The 13,739-nt window shown below is 27.1% G+C and overlaps 1 protein-coding gene across 2 annotated transcripts in view; it reads right to left on the bottom strand.

Moving 5' to 3' along the window:
* Window positions 1-13,739, bottom strand: part of LOC107444082 (homeodomain-interacting protein kinase 2) — a 96,981-nt gene that overhangs the window by 10,853 nt on the left and 72,389 nt on the right. Inside the window, exons 8-15 of one of the 2 annotated variants that reach the window (XM_016058156.3) lie at window positions 13,498-13,674; window positions 11,571-11,725; window positions 9,059-9,182; window positions 8,274-8,393; window positions 3,896-3,982; window positions 3,619-3,803; window positions 1,647-1,776; window positions 528-687 (exon numbers count right to left, since the gene is read on the bottom strand). In XM_016058156.3, coding sequence (XP_015913642.1) covers window positions 528-687; window positions 1,647-1,776; window positions 3,619-3,803; window positions 3,896-3,982; window positions 8,274-8,393; window positions 9,059-9,182; window positions 11,571-11,725; window positions 13,498-13,674 — 1,138 coding nt within the window. Of the gene's footprint in view, window positions 1-527; window positions 691-1,646; window positions 1,777-3,618; window positions 3,804-3,895; window positions 3,983-8,273; window positions 8,394-9,058; window positions 9,183-11,570; window positions 11,726-13,497; window positions 13,675-13,739 lie in introns of both variants that reach the window. The other variant, XM_016058155.3, reaches the window with a different exon arrangement.

Here is a 13,739-nt window from a genome sequence, read left to right as displayed (position 1 = left end):
AAACAATTCATTTGACTTATTTAAAAGGATAACATTTAACTAATAATAAGGAAATTTAGTTAAGGCGGGATTATCTAATGAAGCTAACATTTCAAAGTTTACTGAGAAGAGATATAAGATTTACTAATTAATAATGAAATTAGTTAAGATTTTGCGAGACTAAAATTTTCATTTGAAATAGAATATTAAAAATCCAGTTCCACTGATTCTTTTGATTTCCTTTTTTTTCAGAAATTTTTATTTTATTTATTTATTTTTAAAAAAGGTTATCTGCCACCATTTTACCATAATAGTAAGGTATGGCAGTAATACTAACTACATGGAAAATTAAAAAAGATTCATATCTATTTATCATCTCATGCCTACTAATAAAGTTCTGATATAATGCACTTGACAAGCAAAAATCTATTTTTTTAAATAATTATTAAGCTCTTATGTAGCATATACTAAAAGTTCTATAACTTTACGTGGCTATAATATGTATATTTCATCACTTCTTTATTCTTTTAGTGGGTGTATTTACTTACTCTGATATGGGGGACACAATATAGAAGAAACACAGAGAGAGGGTGCAACATGTTGAAAAGAATCTGTGGCACGAGACTGTGAAGGTGGATAGATACTGTTGTTGACACTGGGGGCTCCATTCCCTCTAGTAGACCCTTGATGTTGAGCAATACTTATTCTCTGCTGGTCAAATTATAAATATATTGCACTTTCACACATATATGATACAGTATCACATGATTATATATTATATATAATAACATATGCAATGTAAAACAATAAGATTCTAAGTCAACTTAAATGGAATAAACACAATATGTAAAATGATCGTCTACATTTTGATGTGTTAGCTTTAAACAAAAATAATTCTCTCTCTATATATATATATATATGTATATATATATATAGAGAGAGAGAGAGATACACACTAAGTTGATTGTCTCAGTAGCTTCATTATCTAAGCAATTTTTATTATTTTGTAAGTTAATTAACTGTTGCGTCATCTCTCAATACATTGACCATCTGTTAATCTCACAACCAGTTGAGATTTGGAGTCAACTTTTACAGGTTCTATTGTATTTAATTCATAATTCCTGAAAAGTTGAAAAGGAAAGAAGAAAAAAAGATTACAGGTTCAGGCGACTAATTGTACTTTTGTACAATGCATTTTACTTTTCCTCTATTACAAAGAAAGGTAAAAGAAGATTACAAAATAAGAAAATTATTATTAGCTTCTGAGAATTTAAACAGAGATGTTGATATGAAAAAAGTTCTTTTGAAAATGTTATACGAGTTGAGGCTGTTATTTTAAGAGGAGATCAACATTAGATTAAATTAAAATTCACTGGGATACAAAAGGTTGTGAAAAAATTAGATGTCATTAATATTGTTGCATTAAGAGTTTATGGTGGTAAAAATTAAATTCAAAAAATTAGCGATTTATAATGGATTTAAATTAAGTTACCCTATATTACCTTAGGAACCTTATATTATATTACCCTACTATACTACCCCTTATATTATATTGCTACCTTATATTACCCTAGCAATTACAATTTGAAATATAAAATGTTTGAAAAGATTATCCCAATTAAAATATAACTTTATAATTCAGTAAATATAAAAGAAAATACACATACCTGGCTTTGTAAAAGGGCCACATTACTAGGTGATGCAAATCCAGTCACAATAGGAAGTTGGCTAGTACCCGTATCACGACTGCGTTTATTTGCAGTGCCAATATGAAGTAATCTCACTGACTCTTTCCAGCTGAAAAAAGATCAATATTTTTATTAATAACTAGAATAGACTAGATAACTAGATTAATAGATAACTAGATTTGAATCAATTCGTTAGGAAATAAATATTTCAAGTAATAGGTATTATTATTTTAATAAAAATAACAGATAAAAGTAATAAATAGTATAATTCTTAAAAGTTTTTTTACAAATTTCAAGACTTAAGTAATTAAGAAGAATTATAATTTGTAAATAAAGTGTGTAGGTAAAGCTAAATGCAATATGAAATTTTAGTGGATTTATTGGATTTTCGGTAAGTTCTTTTTTCTTTCTTTCTTTTTGTGAAAATCAAAAGCGATTTTCTTTTGTGAATAAATATTTTATTGAATCAAATATTGTTTTCCTGTTCCAATACCTATTGCCGTCCTTCTGGCAGTAGCACAATTTCAAAGCATAAAATTTTTGTTCTTGGCAGACAAAAAACTGATTCAAGTGATTTTTAACCTCCTTATATGAAGTAAAAGTTTTGCCATCTAAATGATTTTGTAGAGACCAGAACATTGTTGTAGACAAATTATTTCTTGTCCCCAGTGATGATTTGTTTCAAAAATGGATAATTTTCTTGACGTTTGAGAAGCAAGACATCATCGGGACAACAGAAACCCATATGTGAAGCTTTGAGACTAAACTCTAGTCATTTCAACTGATCTTGAACAGTCAAATTCGATAAATTCAATGTCTCAGCAATATTCATTGGTTTGCGCCAATTAATGCCTTTATTGTGTCTGCATCAGCTTCAATTGGCCCACTAGAACACAGTGCATCTTCAATACCAGAATTGCCACCAGTTTCTGGTGAAATATACATCCTTTACCAGACCGAACTCAGCTGTCGAATGGGTGAAGACGGGGAGAAAAAATTATAAGTATGTTTTTAATCCTTTTAATTTAATTTTCATAAATAAACTGATAATGTGTATTTACTTTATTATAAATATGTTTTTAATCCTTTTAATTTAATTTTCATAAATAAGCTGATAATGTGTATTTACTTTATTTGGCAGTATCTTTTGATACATGTAAAATACAAGGTCGCCACTCAATCACAATTTGGGGTATAAAGCATTCCATATTTGAGATTATTTATTAATTTTTTGAGATAAAATTATAGCACTGCAATCAACAGCTTTTGATAGGTAGTTAACTAGTGTGCAGTTACCAATTATTAAACTTTTGATAAGCATCTTTGTTTTTTCGTTAAAATAATTTTTTTGCATCATCCAAAAAAACTTTTCATGAGTTAAACAAGTAATAAAATTAGATTTTATGAAATCTAAAAACTGAGAAATGTTTCATTTTTAATTACTTACTCAAAACCAAAAATTGCATGAATTTAAAGTTTCGAGGAAAAATTATTAGAAGTTCTAAAAATTACAAAACGCTATTTCTCCTAATTTAATAAAGCTACCCCTTTATTTTTTTTACCTTTTTTTAAGGTAATGCACTGCCTAACCATCAAAATGCCATATAATCAAAAGCTCGTTAATTACGAAAAAAAAATATCAAGATAACTCAAATTAAAAATTGAACTTACAATCCAAAATGGCAATAGTAGAGACCTCTTAAACATACTAACTTATATTAATAAATAGCTCCTTCTATAGCAAAATGTTAAGTTATAAGTCAAAATACATTTTAAACGGGTTTTAATAGCATTATTTTAGTAATAACGGGAAATTAAACTCAAAATAAATTAATAAAAGTTTGCATATGTTCTCAAAACAGCTATTGCAGGTTTATAAGACTTTTCAAGATAAAAATAAGCATCGAACTGAAATCCTACACAATTAGTAATTCCATTAATATAAACTTACACATTTGTATGTTCGTAATCTAAGAGATGACTCATAGTAGTAAACATATGATTCAATGCTTCTGATGGAGTAATACGTCTTTCTTGATCTAAAGTCAACATTCGCTTTAACAAATCAATAAATTCCCTGCGATCAATTTTCTCAGCAGCCAGTTCTCGTCCTTCCAGGTCATTTGGCACATTAACCTATAGTTTGAATAATATTTACACATTAGAATTAGACCACTATGTACAGATGAAAAACATTACACTAATAGAAAAAGAAATTAAACACTAACCTGAGCCATGTCATCTAAGCAATTAAATATATACTTTCTAGCTTCTTTAGATTTGATATTAGTTTCTGCTTCATGTTCCTCTGGTGTCTAATAAAAAAACACAAAGCACAATAAATAACAGAAATATAAAAATATTAAACACTACAACTTTATATTAGTTAAAAGTTGACTATATTAACTGAACTAAACTGATTTTTAAGTAAAGGTTTTGGAATTAAACAATTTTTGACTAACACAAATTATGTTTTATACACAATTGGTATTAAGTTACATACAAAATATTTACATTTATATCTGTTTAATAAAATAAAAATCAGTCATGAAATATATCAAATCACATAATATTATTTAAACTAACATTAACTAGACCAACGGTTCTCAATTTTTTTCGACTATGAAACCGTAAATAATCAACCTCCTTTTTAAAGGAACCCCCACTTATGATTACTGAATACATGGACTAAAAAAGCCAATTTTACAAGCCATCATTGTGCAGTATAGTTTAAAAGATTAACATGAATCATGCATCTAGAATTTAGTTGTTTAAACAATTTAAAAAGACAACACACACAATTTCTTCACGCTCTTTGCAACTTCTTTGAGTATACAGCCTACTAGTTCTGCCATGCATAATTTAATATAATTCTGTTACTTAAAAGAATAATTTTCCTGATGTGTTTTCATGATAGATTTTCTCATGTTGCAAATAAGCTTAGGTCTCAAAATCCCAGTGTCCATTACAAGGAACCCTAGGGTTCCTTGTAATGGACACTGGATCACCCTATGGTTCCAAGGAACCCTAGGGTTCCAAGGAACACCATTTAGGAACTGCTGAACTAGACTTAGCTATCAATGAAAATTCACAAAGTATAGTTCTACAAAATTTATTTGGCATTAAATAAATGCTCTTAGAAGATATATTCCTGTCCATTAAAAAAAAAACATTCGACGTATACAGTCACAATAAAAACTTATTTATCTTATTATATCCATCAATCTATATCTACTTTTTATTTGGCTAAAAATTATAATATAGTTCCATTTTTACATAAAGTCTCTTCATATTTCCAATTATTTATTTACCAACATTCTTGCAAAAATTTCATTTTACACTAGCTTATTATAAAATTAACTCTATGAAACTTATTTCCATTAAAATACAACAGTAGATTCCTGAAATAACAACCATAATAATCTATTTTAAAAAGTTCTAAAAAAGGGAATGCTTTTAATTATTTAACTAATATAACTATAATTAATTAAAATGTCACATAAAGAAAAAACTTGAAATGTAGAAATGATGTGGTTAACTATGCTTCTTTTCTCCTTTTGTTTTTAAAATAGGGTGTCATTTAAAGGCAATATGATTAACTAAAATTTACAATGTTTGATACAAAATTGCTGTGTATTCTTTTTCCTGAAATTTAGACATTTATCTTTAAATAGAATGTGCCTTTTCTAATGATATTAAGTCAATTATCACAGTCTGAAATGTGACGCTAATGTCTCAGAATTTTTTTTTTTTATCATGTAATTTCTGGTATTCATTTTTATGAGATCAGCATTAAAATTATTTTGGTAGAAAAATTACAATATTTTTCATTAAATGATAAAGTTACATTTTATGGTTATATATTTGAAAAATGTCTAAATAAAACATTACATCAGTTATTGTGATAATATAGAATAATAAATGAATAATAAATTCATATGAATTATTTTCTTAACCTTCCTGTGACACTTAACATAATATCAGATTTTATCAATACTACTACTAGTACTACCATTACAACAACAAGCCCTTAATGAAAGAAATAAGAGATAGAAACATAATGATAAGAGGGATAAAAGGGTAAAAATATTTTTAAAAAATAAGCATTGAAGACCAAAAATGTTATTGAAGTTGGAAAAAATACAGTAGTCAATATAGCATGTGGGAAAAAATTCAAACATAAAATTTCTTAACTCCTACAAAAAAAAAGGACTTTTTTCATTGTTTTAAAATTTGACGAATAAGGGCATAAAATAATATGGTTCCTTTTTTTCCAGACCATAAATTGTGGTTAAATACATCGATAAACAATCAGATTGCAATCAATAACGGAAAACATATTACGTGAGTTACAGCAACTAATTTTTGACCAACTTTTACCAATCAAACTACTGGTACCTGTTTCAAACCTCTACAACATAAATATACAAATTAGACGTAAATAAGAATTTTAGATAGCATAATATAATACCTAACAAACTCTGCGCTTCATTAAGCTGATTTAAATATTTCTAATTCATTATATTTCGCAATACATTTAAAGGATTCGTTTTTCTGTGAAATATAAGTGACTCTGAAAAGTACTAATTTCAATTTAGTTAAAAAACAAACTATCAAACATATATTCTTATATAAATCTTTAAGCCGAGCAAAGTTCTTAATAAACTTCACCTGGCACTATACGTCGTAAGACTACTTTTTGGAAAGTGTCTGATAGTAAGTTTGTGTTTTTTAAACTATTAATGTAGCCCTAAACAATTTATTCACTAAACATGATTTCAATTTAACCCCGGATTACTTTAGCACTTTAAATAAAATACACTACCTAAGTCTTACAATTTAACTATAGCAATCTTTTTTTCTTCTTTGCTTTTAATAATAAGTAGAGTTCTATAACAGTTTAAATAATTTAATATACGGCACATATTTAAATAATTTAACATACGGCAATGCTAATTTAATTAAGAGAAACAATTATAGAAAATGCATAATTGCACTGCATCACATAATAATGCAAAAATAACTAATACTTGGAAAGAAAGAAAAAATTTTGTAAAATATTTCAATAATTAACTTCTAAGGTAATATAGTAAAAATAAATTATGTAAAAAAAATCATTCATAAGTAAAAAAAAAAAAACAAAGATATCAAATAGACAGGTTATAAAACTTTTCAATAGAATCCAAATTTATTTTAAAATGTAGTACAGATATTTTAATATTTATTTTAAAGATTAAATTACACTTCATATAAATGCTAAGCCATATAAAGAGACTGAAAAAAAAATTTTTTTTTTAAATAAAATCTCTTCCTACCAGGATTGTTATGATTTTAACCAGTTTTAATCCCTGAAATTCTCATATTATTCAATTTATTTGATACTTAGTGAATAACTTCACATGTTAAAACAAAACTAACTTAACACCTGTCAAAATGTGATACAAAAATAATACAATACCAGGATGAAGTTTTTGTTTGAACTATTTTTTTACACTATCTCTTATGTAATTTGTGTTGAAACTAAGAAATAGTTACAATAACAAGTTTTGCTGTTGTCTCAAAACTTAGACAAATTTGTAATTTATTTTAGATGAATACAAATTAGTGAATAATTTTCGATTAACGAAGAACTGACATAACAAATGTTTCCAAATATTATATCTATGCCTTTAATCTTCTTTCAACAATATATTTCACACTTTCAGAAAAAGATAATTTAGGATGTGGCGAAGATTCTGCTTGAAATAAAATAAAAATACTCTTAGTTTAATTACCAAATTACTTCAGTAAAAAAATTCTGAACATTAAAATTAAGACTACTTATAATCATTTTCAACAATTTTAACTCCTATTTAACCACTTTCAGCCAACTTTTGACAGCTAAGAGCTCTTTTATCTATTGTCTTGGTTAAGGTGGCCAGATGTCCTCAAATCTTGAGGACAGTTCTGAAAGTGCATTGCTGTTTGTTCTCAAAACTTTTCGAATTCTTTGATGATAGAAAATTTCCCCAAATTTTAACATGTGTTACGAAATGTCTTTGAATTTATCCAAAACATACAATCTTATTTCATATGCAGTGAAGTATCAAAAAATGGGGGGGGGGAAAGAAAAAAGAAAGAAAAGATAGTTTTGTCTTACAGAGAATACAAACAAAAGCACCATGTTAAAAGATAAAACCGCATACTTGTCTTAAATCAGCAAAAATATTCGCATTTTAAAAACCGTGTACTCATTCATTTTACATGTGTTTAAATGCAGAATATTTGATACTTCAAAACTGTTCAGTAATAAAATCAAATTTTATGAAGATGGTTATGCACTAGATATTAGTTATTAGTTTGAAAAAACTTAACTAGTTATCCAGTTAAATTGTTTGGTTTGGTCAAAATAAGTGTTGACAAGTTAAAAATTTTATTCTTCCTTACTTACAACTAATGAAGTATTTATTGTATATTTTTTACTTTACTATAAAATTAAAAAACTTTAAATTTCAAAAAATACTTAATACAAAATTTTTCTAAAGCACATCAACATCAAATCCACATTTTTAACTTAACGTAAAAGAAGTAAATAAAAACACTTAATAAAGTTAAAAAAAAAGATACCTTTAATCTCCAGAATGGATAGTTGTTACCAGCCTCTCTATAGAAAAACCTATTGGTTTTAGTTGCAGAATTTAACATATTTTCAGTTGGTAATCCCTGAGTCTGACTGATATAACGAATCTAAAAGGAAATATAAATTTATAAATAAAAATATATAACAGAAATATAGAAGTGAAATAATTTGATAAGCATTTTCTCCCGAGTACATTGTCTAAGTCAGGGATGGTTAACATGTTGTACATGTGATATAAATGAAAAAAAATCTACAAAAACTTTTTTTTATAAAATATCATTGCAATTTAAAAAAAAAAGAAGAAAAAAAAACTGGAAAGAAAATCAGGACAGCAAGAAATAATTGCTCTAATTTTCTTATACAGGATCATAAATAGAGCGACAAAATAAACTCTTCACAAGTTAAATGACAAACACAATTGGTGTTTACAAATTAATTTCTACTATAAAATGGCAAAATATTACTTTACTTTTGCATTTAATTTACTTGGAATCAACTTTTTGCACAGGGTTAAAAATAAGACACAAATGTCATAATAAAGATGAGTAAAAAATGAAGAAATTGTAATATGTATCCATTTCTGCAACTTAACTAAATACCAATGACTATGTTATTCATTATTCTATCAATTATTGAGCAAAACATGCCTAAACACATAAAGTATTTTTTTTAAAAATTAGAAGATCTTGCAACGTTTACTACAACATTTACTTTTGCTTAAAAACATATTTCATAATTAGATTACAGAAATGAAAAAAAAAATTCTAGCTACCTGATCATATTCTGATGATCCAGGATAAAGAGGCCAGCCAAGAAACAGTTCAGCAATGACACAGCCTAAAGACCACATATCAATTGCTTCACAAAATGGAAGACCTAATATTATTTCAGGAGCTCTGCAACAAAATTAAATTACAATTTAAAAATAATAACAATAATTGCTTTTTTCTGTAACATGAAAGAATGTAAAGATACAAAACTGAGGCAATTATTGAGAGAAAGAACATTTACCCCAACTGTTGTTCAAACCACTATAGAAAAAATTGTACTACATCTAACCTAGAAAATTGTGGAGAAAGAAGTTTAAGACCATTCCAGCCTTTATCTATCATGAAGTACCTCAAGATTGAATTGTGTTAGCGTGTCTTATATACTAGTGAATTGATGTTTTAATAATTATAGTGATAGTTACGACACAATACCCCCCCCCCCCCAAANCCCCCCCAGAATTCAATGAACAGATACCACTAGTTGCCTTATTTGTAAAAGACTGGGAGAGTTGCGTTAAGTTCACTGGATTTTGAGTGCTTGTGGTGAGAGCTAAATTAAGGTCACAGTGTTTTTAGGTGTTAATCGTGAGAGCTGTATTGAGTCAACGGTTCTATTAGCAGCCCAGTCTGTTTAGGATTCTGTTATGTGTAAATGAGTCTGAGAAGCAGCAGTGATGACGCAGTCACAAATAGTAAACTGTTCAATGTGGATCATCAATCAAAGTGGGCTTTACTTTTATATCACTTCCGCTCTCTCCCCAATGTGGGGAGAGTAGTCATCGACCATGTCAATCGTCATCTATCAAGAGGTACCCCAAGAAATAATCGAGTTAACATGTCTTATATACTAGTGAATTGATGTTTTAATAATTGTAGTGGTAGTTACGCCATGAAAGTTATTCCCATGCTATCACATAATATTCCATTCCACTAAAAAAACTGGCTAATTAAGAGAATAGTTGATATTCATCCTTGAAAAACTGAAAGGTGAAATGAAGGGTTTTGGAAACTGAACTTTGGAAACTGAAGGGTGAAATTAAATATAGTTTATTGAAGAGTTTACCACAAAAAAGCTGCTGTTATTTATTAAAAGGGAGATCAAATGTTACAGCAATGCTCCCAAAGACAGTAAGATTTTCACCTGCATATTCAGTCAGAAAAGCAGACAGGCTGTAAATGTATAACAGATAATTTCATACTCAGACTTGGATAACTTACTGAAACTTGGATTGAACTTTCAGCAAACACAAAACTCAATTAAAAAACTTTCTAAAAGCAATTTATTGACTTTTGTAACTGGTTTCAACCTTTTCATCACCATCTCATTTTGACAAAATTTGTTCGAAAATCACCTTTAAAACTATTTTAATTAAAAAAAAAAAACTATATTGATATATTTATGCTATATATATCAGAATGTTTCTTTAAAATTAGCATTTTAATGAAGATATAAAATAAGTTGTTGATTTACTTTGCTTTCTTTTATGCTTGACTTTTTCGCTCAGAGACATTTTAATGAAATATTGACTAAGCTTTTTACATGAATCACTTTTCAATTCTTTTACACTTAAATAATCTTGCTTTCTTGCACTACTTATTTTACAAAATATAATAGTAAAAAAAATAAACAGCACTAAAATTTAATTATTTCAATATATTTTATCACTGAATAATATAATCAAATTACATAGTTAATGCTACCATTTCAGAAAAAGAGTGATATATGTATGTACACAATATCATAATGTATTAAGTTTTTTATTATTTTTTTCCTTGTTGATAGTAATGCGTAATACTAAAAAGTTTTCCGTGATGGAGACACTTTCCTGCAAACAGTATTTGTGCTTTCATGTATATTATGTATATCTACTTATAGTAACCAAAGACCTTGGGGGTAATAAATGAAAACCACATATTATAAAAAGTACATTTCCTTATTGTTAATATTTATATCAAAAGCAGTGCAGCTTAAGTTGTATAAGTCTCCTCAGCCAGACACAGAAACACAATACTGCTTCAATTTTGAAAAAAACCACACACCACTGCAGTATCTGTGACAAAAAAGTTTGCATACCTCAAAAATACAAAAATGTGGATTGCACTTTTTACCCAGGTCTTCAGTTAATAAAACACATGAAAAACAAAGTTTAAAAAAATTAAATAAAAAACAGTAAATTTTATCCTTTAGTTCTCCTTAAATTTAATCTTTTCCCAAACTTTAAAGTGCAGACATCAAAAAAATATTTCTGATATTGTTTTAAGTAGAAAGTTATTAAATTAGAAAATAGTATTAAGAAAGGAAATTTCAGTACAATTTTGCTCAAGAGCTCAACTTTTGATTTAAAAATAAATAAATAAAAAAATAATAAATAAAAATAAATAAATAAAAAAAAAAACTCATAAAAGCTACAATAAATAAAAACAAACAAAATTTAAGATAGTCAACAACTAAAATTTAGAAAGAAAAGCAGGAAAAAATCTTTTAAAAAGTTATCAAGAAAATAAAAAATTTACCTGTAGTATCGACTTTGCAGATATGTGGAGCAGACAGCTTTGGAAACATGACTGGCAGAACCAAAATCAATGACTTTGACACGCAAGGGTTGGTTTTTAGGATCAACAAGCATTATGTTTTCTGGTTTTAAATCTGCATGTATCAATCCAAGTTGCTAAATTAAAACAAATTGAATTTTAAACATCAAGTTTGCTTGACATAGTCCAATCTATAGATAATTAACAACTCAAAAGCCTATAATTTTACTGTGCTTAATTATATTCACTATTTTCCCTGTATTCTTAATGTACACCTACCTTTAAGATTCCAACCTCTGGTGAAAGTTTTCAATGGTAACTATGAAAATTTTCAGTAGTTTTATAACAAAATTTGTTTCGGAAAAATTTAAGGTGTTACATAATTAGTGATAAAAATTAAAAATAAGCAAATTAATTATTCATACTTTGATCATTTTTTTTACATTTAAAATATCGAAAGTTTAAAAATTGGTTGGAAATGGCCAATAACATGATAAATAACTGTAACAATTACTGGAAAATGGTATACAGCTATTATAAGTACCAAAAATAAAAGACACACAACTGTCAAAAAATGACATTGATTTATCATGGAATAAAGTGATTACTTAAGTTCGAAATGCAATATTGTGTAACAAAAATATCAAATTTGAAAGATTATCTGGAAATAGCTGGAAAAAAAAAACAATTAATAGCAGCGAAAAAACGATAGAGGAACAATGCTGTTTTAAGATGGAATTATAGTGAATCCAGTCTGTCAAAAGCGAATACTCAAATCAGAAATTTGCATGTCGAAATAGCACAGTAAAAATTCTGATAATTTAAAATACCATTTATCAATGAACTGAAAACAATCGAGAATCGACTTGGACTTTCGATTATATATAACAAATACTGAGATTTAAACATATTGATGATTTTAACAAATACTGAAACTATCAAAATCTGACTTTTTCTGTAAAATAGGTTATAATTTCTAGTCTGTAGTAACAGGAGAAAATGTGTTGAAACTACAGAGAATCCGTAAAAGTAGAGTCATTTTGTACACTGTTTTGAATTTTCAAATATTTAAAGCAGTTCCAATTTAATATATATGTAATTAACATCTGAAAAACCTCTACCCATAATTATACCACACTAATTTATATTTACGATGTACCCTCAATACTATACTTAATGTATACTATACTAGTTTTGAACTTTCTTAAATTTAAAGCTCCTTAAACCAAAGTTTCATTTATTTAGAAATCGTTCATACAATACTAGCTAGTACAATTTCTAAAAACTTCAAATACAAATAAAATTTCAGCATGAAAACTGTAAGAATAAATAAGCATCAAGAACTAGGCAGTTCTACTAATTTTAGTAACAGAACTATAATAACTGAAAAATCGAAACTCTATCCTATGATGTAAGGAAAAACAAATTATTTTTGATTACAAACCTGCAAAATTGTTACAAAAAAGAGCAGTATTAAATCAATTATTAATTTCTCTCTTGGCTTTGAGCATTGCTATTTGGTAGTTTTAAGAAACCTTGGTTAAAAATCCAATTAAATAAGATAGTACCATCGAGTACTAACTCTTTTAAATAATGAAACATCATTTTTTAATAAGTTGATTCTTTATTTTGGTGCAAAAAGAAGAAAAAAAAATTAAAATGGCTAAGTATAAGAATAAGTCAAGAGAGAAAAATATTTTCAAACTGGAATAAAAAATAAATGTATAAAACTATTATATAAAATTCCAATTCTGAAACAATAGTTTAATTAAACCGAGAAAAGCATTATAATCAATATATTACACATTATCCATTACATACAAAAGTTTATAGTGTATAGTTTATAGCTGTTTAAATGAAGTAGATTCATTTCAAACAGCAAATTCATTTTCAGGCATATTTCACTTACTTTGAGTTTCAGCAAAGCAGTTAATACTTGACGCAAAATCGGACGGATGCATTTCAGAGCTAGAGGACTGAACTTGTTTTGTTTTAAAAAATCATAAAGATTTTGCTCCAACATTTCAAAGACTAAACAAGTATGACTTTTGTGAGTGAAACATTCAAAAGCTCTAACAAAGTTGTACTGAAAAAAAAAAAGACAAATAATAAATTAATACAACAAGCTGAGAAATTAAAATTATTAATTTC

Source organism: Parasteatoda tepidariorum, chromosome 6 (assembly GCF_043381705.1).
Source record: "Parasteatoda tepidariorum isolate YZ-2023 chromosome 6, CAS_Ptep_4.0, whole genome shotgun sequence".
NCBI lineage: Eukaryota > Metazoa > Arthropoda > Arachnida > Araneae > Theridiidae > Parasteatoda > Parasteatoda tepidariorum.
Note: the sequence above shows the minus strand (reverse complement) of the source record. Positions and strands in the feature narration are given on the sequence as shown.